The sequence below is a fragment of the Bos javanicus genome, chromosome 21 (assembly GCF_032452875.1).
Source record: "Bos javanicus breed banteng chromosome 21, ARS-OSU_banteng_1.0, whole genome shotgun sequence".
Taxonomy (NCBI): Eukaryota; Metazoa; Chordata; class Mammalia; order Artiodactyla; family Bovidae; genus Bos; species Bos javanicus.
The window spans coordinates 60,974,618-60,995,595 of NC_083888.1; the positions used below are offsets into that span (position 1 = coordinate 60,974,618).

The 20,978-nt window shown below is 38.5% G+C and overlaps 1 protein-coding gene across 14 annotated transcripts in view; it reads left to right on the forward strand.

The window, feature by feature from the left end:
- Nucleotides 1-20,161, forward strand: part of VRK1 (VRK serine/threonine kinase 1) — a 157,647-nt gene extending 137,486 nt beyond the window's left edge. For 11 of the 14 annotated variants that reach the window (XM_061395265.1, XM_061395267.1, XM_061395275.1 and 8 more), the window contains 2 exons: nucleotides 11,481-11,571; nucleotides 16,197-20,161. In XM_061395265.1, coding sequence (XP_061251249.1) covers nucleotides 11,481-11,571; nucleotides 16,197-16,228 — 123 coding nt within the window. In that variant the 3' untranslated portion in view covers nucleotides 16,229-20,161. The remainder of the gene's footprint in view (nucleotides 1-11,480; nucleotides 11,572-16,196) is intronic. The other 3 variants (XR_009732178.1, XM_061395266.1, XM_061395268.1) reach the window with 1 other exon arrangement.
- Nucleotides 20,162-20,978: the final 817 nt, after the last annotated feature.

Sequence of the window (20,978 nt, forward strand, 5' to 3'; positions counted from 1 at the left end):
CTTGACTAGATGGACCTTTGTCAGCAAAGTAATGTCTCTGCTTTTTAATATGCTGTCTAGGTTTGTTCTGATAGCTTTTCTTCCAAGGAGCAAGTGTCATTTCTTTTCATGGCTGCAGTCACCATCTGCCGTGATTTGGGAGCCCAAGAAAATAAAGTCTTTCACTGTTTGCATTGTTTCCCCATCTATTTGCCATGAAGTGGTGGGACTGGATGCCATGATCTTAGTTTTCTAAATGTTGGGTTTTAAGCCAACTTTTTCACTCTTCTCTTTCATTTTCATCAGGAGGCTCCTTAGTTCTTCTTCACTTTCTGCCATAAGAGTGGTATCATCTGCGTATCTGTGGTTATTGATATTTCTTCTGGCAGTCTTGATTCCAGCTTGTGCTTCATCCAGTCCAGCATTTCTCATGATGTGCTCTGCATATAAGTTAAATAAACAGGGTGACAGTATACAGCCTTGACGTACTCCTTTCCTGATTTGGAACCAGTCTGTTGTTCCATGTCCAGTTCTAACTGTTGTTTCTTGACCTGCATACAGATTTCTCAGGAGGCAGGTCAGGTAGTCTGGTATTCCCATCTCTTTAAGAATTTTCCATAGTTTCTTGTGATCCACACAGTCAAAGGCTTTAGCATAGTCAGTGAAGCAGAAGTAGATATTCTGCTGGAATTCTCTTGCTTTTTCGATGATCCAACGGATGTTGGCAGTTTGATCTCTGTTTCCTCTGCCTTTTCTAAATCTAGCTTTCACATCTGAAAGTTCTCAGTTCATGTACTGTTGAAGCCTAGCTTGGAGAATTTTGAGCATTACTTTGCTGGCATGTGAAATGAGTGCATTTGTGCAGTAGTTTGAACATTTATTGGTATTGCCCTTCTTTGGGATTGAAATGAAAACTGACCTTTTCCAGTCCTGTGGCCCCTGCTGAGTTGTCCAAATTTGCTGGGATTTTGTGTGCAGCACTTTCACAGCATCATCTTTTAGAATTTGAAATAGCTCAGCTGGAATTCTATCACCTCCCCTAGCTTTGTTCATAGTGATGTTTCCTAAGGCCCACTTGACTCTGCACTCCAAGATGTCCCTCTGGCTCTAGGTGAGTGATCACACTGTCATGGTTATCTGGGTCATTAAGATCTTTTTTGTATAGTTCTTCTGTGTATTCTTGCCACCTCTTCTTAATATCTTTTGCTTCTCTTAGATCCATACCATTTCTGTCCTTAATAAATCAATAAATCCCATTATATCAATAAATCCCATTGATTTCTTTACTTTGAATATTGTCTTATTTGGATTTTGTCAAGTATCTTTTGCCTCTAATTTTTTAAAGTCCATTAAAATAAGTGAAATTATGATATCTGTGCAGTGAAAGTCAGTTAGTTGTATCTGACTCTTTGTGACCTCATGGACTATACAGTCCATGGAATTCTCCAGGCCAGAATACCGGAGTGGGTAGCCTTTCCCTTCTTCAGGGGAGCTTTGCAACTCAGGGATCGAACCCAGGTCTGTCTCCCGCATTGCGGGTGGATTCTTTTATAGCTGAGCCACAAGGGTGGCAGCACAGTGCACAAATAAGTGAGAAATTTGAACTTCACAGAAGTGAACACATGCATTTAAATGTCTCCTAAATCAAGATGTGGATCATTCATTGAAACCTCTCTCGGCCATTACCCTTCATTAAGAATAACCAACAGTATGACTTCTAACATCGTGAGTTCATTTTGCTGTTTTAAAAAACTTAGCAGTACCACCGTGTGTTTTGTATACTTTTGAGTCTTTGATTCATTTGTATTTCGAATTTCTGTGCTGTTGCAAGTAGCAGAAGTCTTTTTGGTTTTTGTTCCTGTATAGTACTCTGTTACGGAGAAGGCAGTGGCAAGCCACTCCAGAACTCTTGCCTGGAGAATCCCATGGACAGAGGCGCCTGGCAGACCACGGTCGATGGGGTTGCAGAGTCGGACACGACTGAAGTGACTGAGCACGCATGCAGTACTCTGCTGTATGACTGTATCATGATTCGTTTGTTTCTTCTGCTGTTCATGGATATATGCACTGTTTCCAGTTTTCGGTGATTGCAATTACACTGTTAAAAACACGCTTATAAATTCTTTTAGGAAACACATATAATTAATTCAAGTTGGGTGTGTATATAGTAGAGTTAGCAGGGCGTAGGGTCTGTGTATGCTTAATAGCTTCAGCAGATCCTGCCAAGGCTCTGTCCGCTCTGCTCTCTGACCAGCAGCTTAGGAGAGTCTCAGTTGCTCTTGACACTACTTATTGCATTATGTTAATTCTACCTACTTCGGTAGGTGCTCACTAGTATTTCTGGATGGTTTTAGTTTCATACCCTGGGAATATTGATTTTGAACACCTTTTCATGTGCACATCAGTCTTGATAACCTTTTTTTTGTGAAGTGCATTTCAGGTTCATTAAAATATGTCTGAGTTGTCTGCTTTTCTTTGATTGGCTGAGTTAAGTACTTTGTATATACACAATATATGTGTTGCACATTTTTTATATACAGTCTGGTTTTTCTTTTCACTCTTAATATGACATCTTTGATGAAGAGAAGTTCTTAACTTTAATGAAGCCTAATTAATCAGGGGTTTTTGGTGTGTGTGTGTTTGTTAAGGGCTAGTGCTTTGTGTATTCTAGTCTAGAAAGATTTTGTTCACAATCATTCTTGTGTCAAGAAATTTTATTTTGTCTTTTTCAGTTAGGTCTGTAATTTAACATAATTTGATTTTGTGAATGGTGTGAATTGGTGTTTGTTTACCCTCTGGTTATCTAGCTGATCTGAACCATTTACTGAAAAGATCATGGTGTCCCTAGAGCAGGAAGCTGGTTTTCAGGTGGCCACCCGTGCTTGAATGTGTTTCCAGATGCCCTGTTCTCTGCCGTCGGCCTGCTCTTCTGTGTTTGTATCAGTGCCACACTGCTTGAACTACTTCTTTGTGGTAATATTTGATAGTTGAGTTCTCCAGCTTTGTTCTTCTATGAGATTCTTTCTGTTTTTGGCCCTTTGTACCTATAAATTTTACTAATTTCCACAAAAATACTTCTGGGATTTTGATTGCATTGACTTTTGGGAAACTGATATTTTCACAATATTCTTTTCTGTTCCATGAATATGGTATACCTCTTTATTTATTTAGGTATTCTTCCACTTATCTCAGTGATGTTTGTGGTTGCATCTGACTATGTAGAGAATATACACATCTTCCATGTCTAACTGCTTACTTAATTCTTGGTCTGTTTCTTTTGCCTCATCTGTAATCATCCCAGACCTTTCCTTCATGTCATTTAGTTGTCAGCTCTGTCTGTGGTTTTTGAAATTTCTAGTATAGTTACAAATTCTATAATGATTATTTTTCTGCTTATTAGCTATCTGGTTGCCTTGTTATTTCTTTTTTAAAAATTCTCATTTCTTTAATCGTTAAAAACTTTTTTTAAGCCTCAAGTTTACTTTATAAGTTTTCTTTTTGAGGGGAGGACTGCGTTTTCTTTCACAGTGGGGTCTCCAGCTGTGTATTGCATGCTATGATCTGGGAGGGCACCATACCACAGGTGCCTCAGATGATTCTGGTGCAAATGAAAGGCAGGGGGTGGCCTCTTTGACTGCATATTAAAATCACCTGGGAGCTTTTTAAAAATTCCATTGCCTGGCTTACACCCTAGACCAATTAAACCAAAAGCTATGGGAGTAGACCTAGGCCTCAGGATTTTTAGGTGATTATGTTGTGCAGGCATAGCTGAGAACCACTGCCAACCAAAATTTGAGTATCTTAGAATTCTAGCTTCCATGTGGAAAGCATTCCTTTTGCAAATAGACAAAGCAGATATTGGGCATTTAAGTCTAAAAGACTTTAAATAATAGCACTTATCAGCCTCATGACCAGTTTGTATTCATAGACAGTTATTCATACATGCCGTGTTTTAATTTTTATTGGAAGAGATAGAAAAGGAAATTTGGCATCATATAAGTGCTTTGAACGGTATGTAGGGAGATTTATTTTTGGACATAATAAACAGATATGCTTATAAGATATGTTCAAAACTTGGATCTCAAAAGACAGTATTAGACCAAGATTCCATTTTTCTGTGATATCATGACTAGTTTTTAGGAATTATATTAAACATTTGTGTGAATTTATTTTTAATAATGAGTTTTTTAAAAGTTATCTTTCCGTGGAAATAATAATATTGCCTATCTTGCTCGTAAGATTGTTGTGTGGATTAAATGAGATTTAGAAAGTACTTAGACCAGTGCTGAACACATGATAAATTAATCAGTAAATGTTAACTGCAACATTAATGCTGTTGTTTCACTGAGTACATTTTCTCAAGTCTTTCTGGTGTCTTGATGTCAGGAAAATAAAGATTCAAATGAAATAATTTTTATTTGAATCTTTCAACACCTTCAACTAAGATCATATATTATTAAAGTTCAGTTTATGCGATGAAGTATATCGGGCGGATGTGAATGAAGACTTGCTTACATTGACTTGGTGAGTGTGTGTGTTCAAGTTGATGGTTTGGAAGAGTAAATGATGGGGAATGGGTAAAAGTTGATTTTGCAACAAAAACAAGATGATAATTGCTGTGAAATAAAGGTTACAAAATAGAGCTCCATAACTCACTCATATTAAAAATGGTTAAATTAATGAGTTTGAAGTTAACTTTCTTCCCTCAAGCTGTTGATTGATACTAAGGGACCTAGGCAGTTGATGTAGAGCAGAGGACTTCTGATGCCAGAGGATTCTGCGTTCACCATTCACCCATGTTGTTTAAGGATTAGAAATGTTGTGGCATAGATACATTGTGGGGGGAGGTCAGACAGTCTGTTTTTAATAGGAACGCTAATGCAGCCTGGTTTAGTTTTAAGAAACTTGTTCATGAATGCCTGTAGAGCGTTTAATTCCCCACCAGTACATACAGAGGGTTTGGTTTTCATTGAAATATGTATTTTTATAAATACTGGCCTCTTTAGTTTGCAGCATTACAGCTTCAGAGTCTTGTGCTTTTAATTCTTAGTTTGAAGTTTACCCAGGGGACTTGATAGTGCTCAGCGCTGGTTATATCAGCCTTCGGTCTCCTTTGAGCATGTATGTAGTACTCTGCGGTCTGTCAGTACTTTTACGTTATTTTGCATAGACTTTACAGCACTAATATGAGATATATCTGCTTATAAATGATGAAAGTGAAAATCAGAAGTTAGATGAATTGTTCAGGGCCATACAACCATTAATAATTATTATTATGCATTTATATAGTTTTTTCCTTCATAGGAACTCAAGGCACTTGAAAATCTCCTAGTGGTTTTAGATATAAAATATTAAAGACAATTAAAGCATCACTAGCTATGCATTTGCCTCTCCCTGTAAGTTGCCCTTGAAGCACCGTGACTTTGCTGGAGTTTTGACATTAATGGTACAGGTGATGGAAGCCTCAGGTCATATTAATTCCAACACAGAAGAGAGTACTGTCATGTGTGCGTCTTTAGACATTTGCTTGTTGAATGTGAATGTCTGGATATAGCTCTCAGTTGTTCAGTGATCACGAGTTTGATCATATTTGTGGTGCTTGTGATGTGAGTGATGATAGTCTCAAAAAGCCATTGTTGCCAACACTGTGGAAGATGGATTTACTGTTTCCCGAAGTGCTTATATTGGGAGATCTTGCCAGGCTTTGATTGCCCTTATTACTTGATGAGAATAAGTTCTCAGTCATGTAGTATTCCTGAAGGTCACGTGCCCAGATCCAGCTTGTTTTTCAGCTCCTTATCTGCTCAGTGGCTGTATTTTTCTAGGAGTGTGGGTGACAGTAGGTGCCTAAAGCAGCTCGTTTCTAGGTCCTCAGAAGTAACACACGTTTACTCCAGATAAGCAAGTGGACGTTTATGCCTACTTTGTGAAAGCAATTTTTGCTAAAAAATGTGTTGCCCATAGAGTAGGCAATCACGTGTGCTTGCCACCTAGTTGCAATGTTTCCACTTGTTTATTTATTCTGACAGTTTACAGATGCATTGGTTTTATTTGCTCACTCATGAGTTAGCAATGATCTTTGCTGCACCATTTTCATCTAATTACAGGCAGTGCTTCATTCTTCATGGCATAAGAGTGTGGTAGCTTGAACTGGTGAAGGACGTAGATATTCCACATTTTGTCAGCCATGTAAGGAAAATCAGGGTTTGACTATGTCGTGTTGCCTGTGTCACTTTACAAATGAATTAATACTTCACAGAGTGAAATTCTGTATATGTGGGATTTACATTGGACTCATTTATGGAACTCTGAATGACTTCTTATCAGTGATAGTGTTAGTCGCTTAGTTGTGTCCGACTCTTTGTGACCCTATGAACTGCAGCCCGCAGGCTCCTCTGTCTGGGGATTCTCTAGGCAAGAATACTGGAATGGGTTGCCATGCCCTCCTCCCGGGGATCTTCCCAACCCAGAGATCAAACCGAGGTCTCTCACATTGCAGGCAGATTCTTTACCATCTGAGCCACCAGGGAAGCCCAAGAGTATTGGAATGGGTAACCTGTCCCTTCTCCAGGAGGTCTTCCCAACCTAGGAATCAGACCGGGATCTCTTGCACAATGCAAGAGAGGCAATGAGGTCAATGCAAGAGGCGGATTCTTAGCAGGTCAGCTACCAGGGAAGCAGTAGGTGCTTAGAAAATACACGATGGGGTTCCTGCCTCTTTTCCAGTAGAATCAAGGTTACTGTGGTAGGAAATTACAGCATGTGTTACTCTTACCACAACCTTTATCACACAAGCTCATTTAAAATAATAAATCACTTTGATGTATGGTAACATTTAGACCATTCTTTAAATTCATCTGCCCTTCACTTAGGTCACTGACTCATTTCCTAACCCACCTCCCATCTTTTCATCTCTTCTCTTTTCCGTTATGTCTGATCTTTTCCTACTTTTTCTCAAAACATTTCTATAATCACTCGTCCATTTACATGGTTTTTGAGGGGCTTGCCTCGTAGCTCTCTGTTTTTACTGTAGTAGTGGACTCCTTGCTCAACAGGTGCAGGCCCCAGATACGTGTGCGTGTGTAACATGCATAGTGGCAGGTGCCGTTGCCCCCAGGAGGGTCCAGGGTGGGAGGGCAGGTAACGAGGGCGTGGGCAGTGGCTGGCCAGGAACACATGAATGTAAGTGCTCACTGGCTCTCCAGGAAGGGGTCTGTTACAGTGAAAGCACCGCTATTGGTAACCACCATGTCACTCTGAAAAGTCTTGTGGGAGGAAGTATGGTCCTGTGGAAGGAAGTTCTGAGAAGAACCACGAGCTCTGAGTCCTCTTGGCCTCACCCCCACCAGATTGAAATACTGAACGGGTTCTCCCAGCTTTTCTTCTGTCCCAGCCTCAGTTTTTTCTGCCTAGATAGTGAAATTTATAAAACCAGAATATTGTGGTGTAGTACATAGGTTTCTTTAGGGTCATAGAAGATACATTCTGTCTTCTTCCTTTTAGTTACCACTAGTAACAAATACTCTATTTCTGGCTACTGTTAAGGAATATAATAGTAATTTTTAAGTGTCGACATTTGCCTGATGATTTCAGTGGCCTTAATCAGAGAAGTTCAGTAAGATTAACCGTGTGTTGCAGTGTCATGTTTGTGTGTACAGTCCTTTGTTTGACGCATGTGCAGTACCAAACATTTAAACTTTTTAAGCTGTGCATTCTAAGTTTCTATAATAAATACTTTTTTGAAATATGGTTTCCTATGAGGAAGGGAGGGAACAGAAGAGAGGGAACAGTAATTTTTAAAAAATTGTTTATATTTGATTGCACTGTGCCTTCATTGCGGTGCATGGACCTTTTCCAGTTGCAGCGAGCAGGGCTATCTGTAGTTGTCATGCACTGGCTTCTCATGGTCATGGCTGCTCGTTGCAGAGCACAGGCTGTAGGCATGCGGGCTTTAGTGGTTGCAGCGGACGGACTCAGCAGTTGTGGCCTGTGGGCCCTAGAGCACGGACTCAGCAGTTGTGGCCTGTGGGCCCTAGAGCACGGACTCAGCAGTTGTGGCACAGGGGCTTAGTTGCTCTGCAGCATGTGGGATCTTCCCCAACCAGGGATCGAACCTGTGTCCCCTGCATTGGCAGGTGGATTCTTAGCCACTGTACCACCAGGGAAGTCCCATATAATAAACATTTATGACTTTTGTAATAAGGGGGGAAAAACCCAACAGCAGTCCTTGAGCACGCGTCTCCTTTGCTGTAACCATGAATTTAATTGGCTTCTCTTAGATGCTGCTGAAAGCATTTAGAGGTTATCTTTGGATGTTTGAGTTGGGGTGCAAAGAATTGGTCCTTGGTTTTTGTCTCTGAAGACTTTTCTTCTCTTTTCCCTTAAAACAGCTTTAAGTCTATAACTGGCCTCCATTCAGTTAGACTGTTAGTAAGTTATCAGTTCAATGCATCTAGCTGATTTGTCTTCCTGTTTTTAAATTAGAGGTGAGAAGTTGTAGCCTAGCATATCTAGGCACTTCAGAAATATAATGTGTAATGTATGCACTCATGCCCTTTGAAGTAAACCTAATTTTTAAAAGATATTTTAGCCATGCTGAATTAAAAGAAAGCCTTATCCTAAGCTTATGAATTACTCTTGTATGTCCTGTAATATTTTGGTTTTGTTTATAAATGTAAAGAAAGAGACTTGTGAGACCTGATATGGAATATGTCAAAGTCAGAGCTCAGCACACTTTGTGAAGTTGTTTTCTGTTCACAGATAACCAAAATAATGCACTGTCTGAAGCCCAGGATGCTGTCAGGTAACAAAGTGAAGCATTTGGTGATACCAGGAGAAAGAAGCTGGCAGTACATGGTTAGGAAGTTTACTCATTGCCTTGTAAAATGATATTCTTTAACAGGAAGGTGGTTGTTGTTGTTCGTTGGTCTTAGTCTGTAGACCTTTGGTCCTTTGCATCCTTACTGTAGGCATTGTCAGAAGAGTCGGGCGAGAGACGCCCGCCTGGAGCGTGGGCTCCGGAGATTCAGTGCTTTCCTCGGTGCGGCCTGCTCAAACACAGGTGCTTCTTTTGTTGGTTGAATACTGTCTGATTTTCATTCCTCTGTAATTTACCTGCATGGGGATAAAGAAAGCTCCTACTTATTAAATAAGCCTGAAAACAAGATGAATGCATTGGGTTCTTGGGTAGAACATATTGGATAGCTCCCTTTATAATGAGCAGTTAAAAATCTGCTCTCCTAAAACTGGAAAATGCATTCTCTCCCGTATGGAAAGCAACGTAGTACTGAAGTATTCCTCCTTAATTTTGGTCTGAACGAACAAAAGTGTCTGTGTTTATTCCTGCCTAATGCATCACAAATCTGCTGACATGCTAACCTTGGAGTCTTGGCTGGCGTTAATCAGGCCTGTGCACCGGCAGGAGAGAGGCACCTAATGTGCTCCATCAGTGCAGTTTGCATATGGAAGTTCTCACAGGGGAGCTGCCCTGTGCCAGCTGAGGGTTACCTGCCCACTGCAGTTATTGTATGTAATTATCGAACCAATCTGTTCAGCCCAGCAGGGTTTAGATGGTAATCATGAAGCAACACTTTGGAAAAGAAAGATGTGAGGCACTATCCCCTTCTCTCATCACTTACATGAAGTTACAGCCACTCTTCCAGCTATTTTTGAGAAGCAATACCTCCATATACAAATCTGCTAAATGAATGCCTTTGAAAGTTTCATAAGGTTTAGTCAGGATATTATTTTTATATTTGCAGTGCATTTTCTTCAGGACCATGGTGTGTATGTCTGAGTTCTCATCTTTCCATAGCCGCCCTCAGCGTGTTTTGGAACAGTGGGATTAATTGTGGTATATAGATAACAACAGTTCTGACCACTTGGTGGTTTTAAGATGATGTCATTTGAATAGAGTTGTGCTTTCCCTGTAGTTGTCTGTGGAACAGAACCCATGCTTGCCATTAGGAAAAAGAACCGTGTCCTGTCAGCAGGCATTCTTATACTCTTTCATAGCTGTACACAGTACGGCCTGAAGCTGGGAAAATTATTTTTTCAACAAAGTTTAACTTAAAACTAATTGTTAGGAAAATATAAACAAGGACCTTCTGATGTACTGTAATCTCTGAGATTTGGGAGGTATCAGATGATTTCCTAAATGCTACAAACTTACTTTAGGAAGCCGAGAGAAGCTCTGAGTTCTGATGTGGATTTCAACGCATTTAAATTTGAGACTACATGGGATAAAGCTGTATGAAAAATACAAAGTTTTCGGTTCATTACTAATGTCCTTCTATAGGTATACCCACATAGAGAGATGTTACGAATTTTAGGGAGGAGACACACATATATATATATATGTAGAAGGAGATTGGAGAAGGAAATGACAACCCACCCCAGTATTCTTGCCTGGAAAATCCCATGGGCAGAGGAGCCTGTGGGCTACAGTTCCTGAAGTCACAAAAGAGTCAGACACAACTTAGCGACTAAATAATAACAAATGTATATAATTATGACTGATTCGTGTTGATGTACAACAGAGACCACAACATTGTAATTTTCCTCCATTAAAAAAAAATAACCGAATCACTTTCTGTATACTTGAAACTAACACAATATTGTAACTTAACTGTATTTCAATAAAAAATAAAATTAAGAAAGTAACAAGAAAAAAAGAATTTTAAAATGTTTTACACAGTATTGAACTAGTTAGAAACTATAGTTGTGATAGAAAGTAAGAAAAATAAGTTATATGAACATTTGGAAAGAATTGGTTGTGATAGAATGTAGGCATTAGCTCCTAAGTATTAATAACACTTGACTAGAAAAGTACATAGAAAACAGGAAAGGCCTGAGAGAGTATTAGAAAATCCATTCTGTTTCTGAGATTTTAGGAGCACTGTATACTTTTAAGACTCTTTCTTTACAGTAAGGTTTATGGCCTTCTTAAACTTAAAAAAAAAAACCAAACAAACCCATTTATTGGAAGTTTGCCATTGCTGATTAATGAATGCAATTTTCCAACCAACTTAGGGTATAACCATTCACGCAATGCATGGGCCAGGTATATATTTTCCTATTAAATGGATTTACTACCACCCCTCCCACGTTGTGTAAATGGCAAAAGTAAGTATCACTGGCTTGAGCAAGCCGTGGTGTTAAATTTGTAAAACACTTTGCTTTCAAAAAGGGTTTCTGTATAGTCAGTCCGGGTGCTAAAACATGACTTTCAATGATAAATTATATGAAGCATAAAAAGGTGGATATAGCAAATGTACCCACTGCTAGGCTAACTATATAGGTAAAGTTTCTCTTAACCGGATTTTCTCTCATCCCTGACCCCTTCCTTAGGTGACTCCCAACCTTGAAGCTGTGTGTATTCTGTATGTTTTGACACACTCAATCCTGTATAGATAGATTCGTGCTAATATCTGGTAAGCTTGTATATTTACTCAACCATCGTGCCACATTTCTTTTTCTTTCTTTTAATTTTTGTATGTAAGAAGAGAAAGAAAGAAGCTGAGGAAAGCGTAGAATCTAGTGTTGAAGACATGGAATGCTCGGATAAACAGACAGAAGAGGCCACACAAACCCGTAAGTTGAATGGTCTATTGGTTCTTATATAATAAACGCAAATTTCATTTCTTCCCAGTGAATTAAGGGTTAACTGTTTGGGTCGTAACATTCTCATTGTGTAATTAAAAAAGTAAGAGAATGTCTTAGACACCATCCATCACGTTGTTCTTGTTCACGCATTGTGTTACATACTCTCATCATGTTTCCAGGAATCTGAAGTTGGGACCAGGAGTTGGTCTCTTTTTGCAGATATGGAACCCAAGACACAGAGCATTTACATGACAGAATGTTGTGAAAGGGTTAGATGTGCAGACCAGAATACACACTTCTCTGGCTGCTCTCTGGCCAACTTCCCACACTTAGCCACAGAACTCTGGGCTTGAAGGAGCATGTCAGGTCAGGTGGTTAGTACATGGCCTACCACAGGGTCTGCCTACTCTTCTGTCAACAAGTTGGGCTGCAAGGAATTAAAGCCTCGAATCATCACTTTTCCAAGCTCTTGAAACAGGAAGCAAAGTATAAAGTCATTTCTTCAGTGACTCCTACACTGGTTCTGAGAACACTTCAAGCGTGGCTTCCAGAAGTGACCTTAGCAAGGCAGCACCTGCAAAGGGCAAGACGAGGTTGGACTTTGGTCTGGTTAGTGAATGGCCAGCCTGTGGTGTGTAGACACACCTGTGGGGCTTAGAAAACGGGCGGAGTGTTCCAGGGTTCATGAGAGATGGCTTACTTGCCTCGGTGAGGAGAGATTCAGAGCTGGCTACAGTACCATTATTCACCCCCCAACCCCCCCCTCCCCCCACCCAAATCTCTCTCCTCTCTGTCTGCCTTTTATTTATTAGTTTGTTGGCCCTGAAATGTTTCTGATTTCTGAAAGAAAAGGCTAATTTTGGGAAAAAATTTCATCACACTGTCAGTGCCCCGTAGACCAGGCCTGTGCTGTATTTTTCCTTCCCTTTGACAAGCAGCACTGGTGCATGTTTTTGGAAAGCAAAAATTGACTTTTGAGAGAGAATCACCTTCACCCTGATTTTACGATCATTTTCTTCATTGTATATTATGGATAGTTCGTCCTTAGGTTTATCTGAATTTACCCAAGAGAATCCTTGGGACATCTGAAGAGGGAGTGTGTAACATCACTCTGGAAGCTAAAGGCTTTGAAACAGTGCCTCTCACTTTTCTGCTGCCACCTTCCATTCCCTCCTGTTTTTGTTTCCCCCGCACCTCCTCCCCTGTCTTGTTCATTTTGTTATTAGAAAGTGAGGAGTCCCGGGGAGCAATACATGGAAGTATGTCTCAGCCAGAGGCTAATGGCAACAGCTATGATGGTGACTGGGAGCCAAATTAAGGAGTATTTATAATGATCGAACAATATTTTTACCTAAAGAAACCCCTTACATTTAAAACATGCAATTTTAGTTTAGGAGAGGGCCTACGTTGTTATAGTAAGGTTGATACCCATGTAGACCGAAGCCAGTTCCCAGCTGTGCCTGGGGAAGCCTCCTGCCTCCCTTCATGCCTGAGGGTCGTTTGTTCCCTGAACTTTGCTTAATGAGCATCTGAGATATTTGTTTTGGTGCTGATTTTCAGTTTGACTATAATTATGAAAAGTGTTTTTTATGCCTAAAATTTTAATTTAAGATCCTTATACTGATGGTTTTTTACTGTAAGAAAATATATTAGTACCTTTGTTTTATTTATTAATGACAAAAGAAGAGAATAGACTCCATCACTAATTTAACAATCCAGATTTTTTTGATGTTAAAAAAATGAAGATAATAGATTCTCTTTTATTCATATAAACTCTGAATTGCTTTAATTAAATGCTGTTATTTTCCCATTGTAATTCTTTTTCTCCATTAAAATATAAGGCTGGTTAAGGTATTTTGCTATCTAAATATTCATAAATGACAGAAATTTTACCTGAGATAGTAAAATGTTACTGCTTCTTGCAAAGAAAAAAACCATCCAGGGGTTCATGAAAATGTATGTATTTGTATTCATCAATTTAAAGTAACTTGAAGGAGAAGGCACATTATTACATTTGAATTTTTTAAAGAAATGCATAATACGATTCAGTGAATTCTGTGTTTCTAGAGCTTTAAGATTTTGTGTCAGAAACATGTTTCAAGAATGGTTACCTCTAACAGCTGCTTTAGAAATGTCAGTTTCTTCATTAACAATTTTATTTTCAAACACAATTTATGGTTTACAATATGGTAAGAGATTTTTCTCACTGTGTGATCTTTCAGAATGCTGTGCCTAGCAAAATGGGAGCAACTTCCCTTTAATATCTATTTAGACCATTTTAAAAATGTGTATAATTTTCTTGATACACCTAAACTCATTTTGACTAGCTGGGGGTCTATTGTGTAAGAACACTTTCTGAAAGCTTTCAAAATGTGTATTGTGTAGGTTTTCTTGAAGAAAGAGAGGGGGTGACAGGGTGGTTTTCAGGAAGAAGAGAGGCCTCTAATCCTTTTATTTTTATGCAAGGCATAATTTTTACCAATTGAGGAAATTTGGTAATTTGCTGCAAGTAATTTTTTCCCCCCACAAAATGATAAACCTTTAAAAAAAAACCACATGTATTCTGGCATTTCAAAACCATGCCAATATTTCAGAATTGCACTAAAAATTAGTTAATATAGCCATGATATTTATGGCTAGTGTACTTTGTCCCTGCTGTTCATACAATAGACAGTACTCAACAGCCTACTCTTGGTGATGGTATTTTTGAAGTACCTTGGATTTTGGACTATTCCTGAGGGTTCTTTGAGGAAAGCATGACATGTTTACCCCTTGAAGAGCTATGGTCTAGTAAAGGAAGAGATATTTCTAAGGCACCCTGCAAAGAAATTTCCCACTTTTTTTTTTCCTTCTGCATCATAGAAGAATATCCCAATCTTGTATATTTTAGTTTTCAAATATTAAATTTTACACATTAGTCTTATGATTGGGCCTTTTACCCATAGTAAAATATTAAGAAAATGAGTATATATTTTAAAGGGATTGGAGGAGAAATAGGTTTTTTCTTGAAACAGTCAGAATTGATTATTAGAAGCCATTTTGAATTGATACCTGTAACAAGGTGTCTACGTTGCATAATACTTAGAATATAATAAATTCTAGGTGGTGATGGCATTTTTAGTTGCAGTGGAAAACTTTAAATCTAGATTGAATGGGGATAAGTAGCAGTGTGGTAGTTAATCTAAGAGTAGAATGTCAAATTAGGACATTAATGAGAAAGTAGTTATAACTGTTAACTTTAGTGTCCTTTGTAACGTGGCAGTAGATTCAGATTTTATTGAAAGGGAGATGTATTCCCTTTGACCTTGATTTTGTGTTATTCTGTTATGCCAGTTTCAGACAATCACAGCGGTCTCAGTTTTCTATGCAAAATTAATTTCAAAGTTATTATAATAAAAACCTAAAAGTCTGCCATGGGGTATTTTTAAAAGAAGGCCATATCACAAAAATTGAAGAAAAACTCTTAAGCCCACCATAGTATTAGGCTGAGCACTATGAGTGGTGGTGAAAAAAAGGCATTTATATAAGATTAAAGTTTGCATGAATTGAAATGTATGGCACCTGAATAGAAACTAGAACCTGGAGAAATAAAAAAACAAAACACTGATCTTCCGATTAAGTACCTAAATAAACCTATAATCAGAAAGCCTTTAGAAACTGTGTGTGATTAGACATGTGTGGTAGATATTTTGTCCTAGATTCAAAGGATGTTTTGTTCACTTCAGAAAAGAAGTATTGATCTCTTTGTTGTTCAGTGCGCTCATTGATCACTTGCGGGCTCCTCGCTGCCCTCACCCTGGTTCCGCTGCTCTCTCCTGGCGGAAGGAAGCCCGAGGCCTGGAAGGCACACTCCACTTGCCAGCACAGGCGGCTGTGATTGGGCCGGGCTCGTCCTTCTGCCTCTGCTATGCTCGAGGTGGAGGTGGCCTGGGGTGTGGGGGGACAGAGTCTCCTTGGGGAGGCGGATCCGCGTGCCCCAGATAAAGAAGCGCTGGTTTCTCCCAGCCCAGGAGCTGTCCGAAGGCACGTAGGCCAATGTCAGATGTGACGCTTTTCTAGAAGGCAACTTGGTTGGGATCTACTTAATTCCTAGTGGACAAGACTTAGCATTTCGGAATAGCCCACTGCTCTCCTGCCTGAAGAGTAGAGGGAGCAGGCTTTAAAAAGCAACGCTTCTAGGCACAATTCCTGGCTTTTCATAATAGTGTAACTCAGTGCTTTCCCCCAAGGAACACCTACCTCGTTGGCTATGATTTATATTAGAAGTTAATGTTTTAAATTGCACAATAAAAATTTAGGGGAGAAATAGTTCATGACCAGTGTAAATGGGGTATATTTTACCAGTGGATGCATTCTCATATAACCTCCAAGTAGAAGGTAGACTTTGTTAGCATGTCTTTTGACACACTAAAAAAAATGACACAATTTCCTAAGATTTTCAGGGTATTAACAGTTATAAATTGGTGTCTGAATTTCATCTCCACTGACTACTCCACAAAATCGCAGTTAGATTTTGAATATTAGTAACTGTATATGGAAAAGCTTATGTATCTGTTATTTTGCTTTTGTAAAGTAATGATTAATGATTTAAATCTCTTTGTTTTCTCTTCAAGGTTCAAAAACCAGAAAGAGAGTGCAGAAGTAAATATTGTGAACTGGTTTTCTTTTCTTCCTTTCATTTGGCTTTCTTCCTTTCCAGTTGACCTTTTCCTCCTTTTCTGTATTAAGTGTTTTATTTTCATGTGAGTCTTGTGGAAGTGGGGGTAACAATGAAGTACCTATGTGTTTGAAAAGCAGACTTTTTTAAATTAAATAAATACTTTATACAATTTATCAAAGCCTAATTTATAAAATGTACCAACTTTAAGGTTATATACCCTTTAAGCTGTCCCACACAGTGTGTTTGCACTTTTTAATTGTTGTATGTTTTCCAGAGTATAAATGTCTGACAAAAGCCTTACTTTTAAGGAAGTACACAACTTAAAATAAAGGTCCTTTTTTGCGTGATACAAATACACAATTTGTTGTGACCATAAGATTTTAGTTTGTATTGATTTTGTTCAGTTTCACAAGCATTTATTAATCACCTGCTGTATGAAATGAGAGGTACAAAAAGAAGGGAAAGGATTATGGAAGAAAACATAGAATAGTAAGTATATCCGTGAGAAATGAAATATGTATTTGAAAGATTACATGAGAATTAGTTAAGTGTGCAAGCTGTATGATAAGAAAACAGTTATCACAAGGTGGCATGATCAAAGATTTTATAGACTGGCTTCCTTTAAGGAAATACTGTCAAATATATACATGTGACTTATTGTTCATTTACAGGAGATTATTTTTCTTACAAGTTTTTTATTTTTTATAGCATATACTTGTACAGAAAACCAAACACTTCAGAATGTAAGTGATTAGAAATTTTAAAATGAGGACTTTTTGTAGTTGCATTAGGAATAAAGCTTGGAATTTAAACAATTTCAAGATTTGCTTCATTAGAGAAATTGGAATCGGATTGGATTTTCTAAGGGTGGTATGCCTCACAACTTGTAACCTATACAGTGTTTTTAGATGGTCTTTTATTTAAATATTTAAGCATTTATTTAATATGTATTCAGAATATAAATAGCATTAAACTGGCAATTTCTCTTGCTTAGGACAAGGCTAAAGTAGGTATTAGAGTTTTTTCAAAAAGCAAGTTGATTTGAAGAAAATATTAACTAAATAATAGTACAGGTGGATGTAGACATACCAGAAATTGTCAGGGTTGTACCAGGTTTGAGCCACTCCGAACCAACACACAGACTTTATCCTTTGCTCTCCAGTGTGGGTATTTAGTTGTCACACAAAGCGTTTATCACTGTGGTGGTTGGATATTGAAATATGCAAAGCAGATCTGCAACTTTCTTTTGAAGGTTAATCTTTTAAACGCCTCCTGAAGTTCTTGGGCTCTGTGTCTTTACAGAATAGAGAACTAGATTTGGGGCAGAACCTCCTCCAGTTTTCTGTAGATTGCTGGATTTTAGTACTCATCAGTGCTATGGACTCAAGTTTATTTGTAACACCTAAAATCGACTCTCGAGTTCTGTTTCAAACACATTGACGCTTAAAATAGGATAAAATGTGTGTGGCGTGTTTTTGTGTATATGCCTTAGCCTTTTTATTTTTCAAAACACAAAAACATAGCAAAAACCTGTTGGTTAAATATTAAGAAAACAAATATTTCCTCACATATTGTTTTTAACAAGTGCTGGCATTTTCTCGAATGTTACTCTATTGGCAGGGCTGCAGAAATGAAAACCCAGTAGCCGCAGTAGCCAGTTTGATTCCTCAGCTGCATCCCCTCGTTCTGCTGTTCTTCTGTTCCCTACCTCTCTCTGAATTTTCTTACCCCATATATTTTTCTAAAAAGTGGTCAAATAACCTCCTTGTCATTCGGAGTTAGGCTTTTGATCCTTGACTTTTTCAATTCCATACTTGTTGTTTTCAGTCTTGTGTTGCTTTCCAGTCCCTGCATCCAGTGGGTTTGCCTTTCTTCCTTCTCCCTTTACCATGCAGCGTCCACGTGGGACGTTCCTGTCCCCACCGTGACCTGCCTTCCGCTCTGTGTTCTTCGGTCCTTAGTGATGAGCAAGGGTTGCAGCTCTGTTGAGGACCCACACCCGTGCCAGGCACTTGCCTTCAGACAATAGGAGCTACAGGTGCTCTGTATTTTCTAGAAAACAACTGATAAATCTTAGATAACCATCGAAACCCTGGTGTAAAGTAGCTCCTAGGTGTTCTTCAATAATGATCTTTAAGACAAATCAAACGCTAATAGGCCAGGGCAGCAACTCCCCCCCAGCCCCGCCCCACCCCCTCCCCCGCCCCGGTTACTTCTTTAATTTCTAACTTAAATGTGCATATCAAGAGCTTAAGTTGCATAGCAGTAAATAATTGGTGGAAATATAAACACCTCATTGTATTTGTGTGTGGTATGCTTATTTATCCTTTAAAATTCTATTTTTAGTGCTCTATTTTCTTCTCATCATCATAGTGCGTTAGTAATACATGATCACTGTAGAAAATGTAGAATATACAGAAAACTGTCTGGCCATATTACTACCACACACAGGCAACCCGCTGTTAATATTTTGACACATCTTTTCTATGCATTTTTTTAATCTTTAAACATCATACTTTACATGTCTTTATATTCTGCTTTGTAAAGTGAACATTAAATACTTAATGTTATTACAGATACTTTGTAAATGTAGTTTTTGTGCTTCAATAATACTTTTTTCTTATGAATTTGTTATAACCATTTCCCTCATATTGGACGTTGTTTTCAATATTAGGATATTATAAACAATATTCTTGGATAAAATTGGGCAGAAGTCTTTGTCCACATGTACAAGTGTTTCTGTGGTGGTGGTGGTGGTTTAGTTGCTAAGTCGTGTCTGACTCTTGTGACCCCAGGGACTGTAGCCCACCAGGCTTCTCTATCCAGGGGATTCTCCTGGCAAGAATACTGGAGTGGGTTGCCATTACCTTCTCCAGGGGATCTTCCCCACCCAGGAACTGAAGTTGGGTCTCCTGCATTGCAGGCAGATTCTTTCCCAGTTGAGCCACCAGGGAAGCCCTGAAGTACTAACACACATTTCAGAGTCTGGCTGGTTTGCAAGTATTTCCTTGGATTTTCAAAAGGGAACTTTTGGGTGAAAGACTATGAAAATGGAAGGTTATTGGTGCATGTTATCAACTTGCTTTGCAAAAGGACACCAGTTAACACTGTACCCAATAAATCAGTGCTCAGCTTAACATTTTTGTCATCCTAATACTAATTTTTTATACTTTACTACTAATTTTTACACTTTAAAGTAATTTTTTTTAATTGCTAGTGAACCTGAGCAATTTTTTATTTGTAAACTAATCATTCTATTTACTTTTTGAATGTGTGTGTTTGCACTGTTTGTATAGTAATGATCTTTTGTCGTGTTTGTTGCTGACTCTTCCCTTTTTTTTTTTTTGAAGACTTAATTTTTGTGGCTTTCATCTATTGATCTTTTTCATCGTAATTTCTGCCACTGTTTTATAATATTTCACATCCTGATATCAAATGTTTACCAGGGCTTTTTTTTTTTTTTAATGCTTCAGAATTTTTAATCCATATGAAATTCAGTGTGGTATATGTATACCCTGGGAGAAGGAAATGGCAATCCACTCCAGTATTCTTGCCTGGAAAATCCCATGGATGGAGGAGCCTGGTAGGCTAGAGTCCATGGGGTCGCAGAGTCGGACACGACTGAGCGACTTCACTTTCATTTTGCTATGTATACCGTGAGATAAGGATCACAATGGATTTTTTTCCAAATAGCTAACCAGTAGTTTCACTACCATTTGTTAAATTCTCTTCCCCACCCGCTTCCCACTCTGGTCTGTTTTGCCTGTTTTATTACATGTTAAGTTCTTATACCAGGATCTGACTGTCAGTTCAATTTCATTGATCTGTCTTGTCTGTTCTTATGCCAGCACCGCACTGATTTAATTAGTGCTGTTTTACTTATTAATTCTTATTTACTGCCCAAACCACATTAACAGAAATCAAAATGAGAAAAAAATTCATTTATGATCTCACCACTGCCACAACAATCAAACTCTTATCCTTTGGTTGTATTATTTTTCTGTTTCATGTAATTTTTCCAGTTGTACTAGTTGCACTGTTAAAGTTTTGCATATGTGTCTTCTAAAGTTCCACAGTTTATTCTATATACCCATCACTCATTAAGCTCTACAGATATAAAAAATGCAAGACACACTGAAGAATTAACATTGGAAAGGGGTTCTTTAGGTAAATACAGCCACACTCACTGTATTAGCGATTCTGTGTAATATATTGTTGCCCAGATGGTTTAGGCAACTCATACCACTTGGTTGTTATTTTACAAATAAAATATTGTTTCCACTGTACTAAGGCTGTGTTATTCATATATTGGTGAGCTTTTTCTTATTATAGCAGTAGCATTTTGCAGCTGATGAGTAGTAGTCCTGAATTTCTGTAGTCTTGACTTGTCATGAAATTACCTGTAAAATTTCTCCATTGAGCAAAGTACAGATTTATTTGTGAATTGCAAAAGCCTCTTTAGAAAAACCCTCTTGTTGTCTTGGTTAGGTCCACCATTTGTCAGGGGTCTGAGTTATCAGTGGAAATAGATAATCTTTGTGGTTGGAGTACAGAGGCAGGAAGGAATTTTAAAGGCTCGAATCCAGCCTTGGGTGGGGGCGGGGAGGAGGTGGGACAGTAGTCTGAAATCTTTCCATGTTTCTGTAGGTTTTTCTGCTTCTGGTGTCTTAGAAGCAAGTGGTCACGATTTAGAGATGTGATTGCAGTTATGTAAATGAGCACGTTATAACACTTG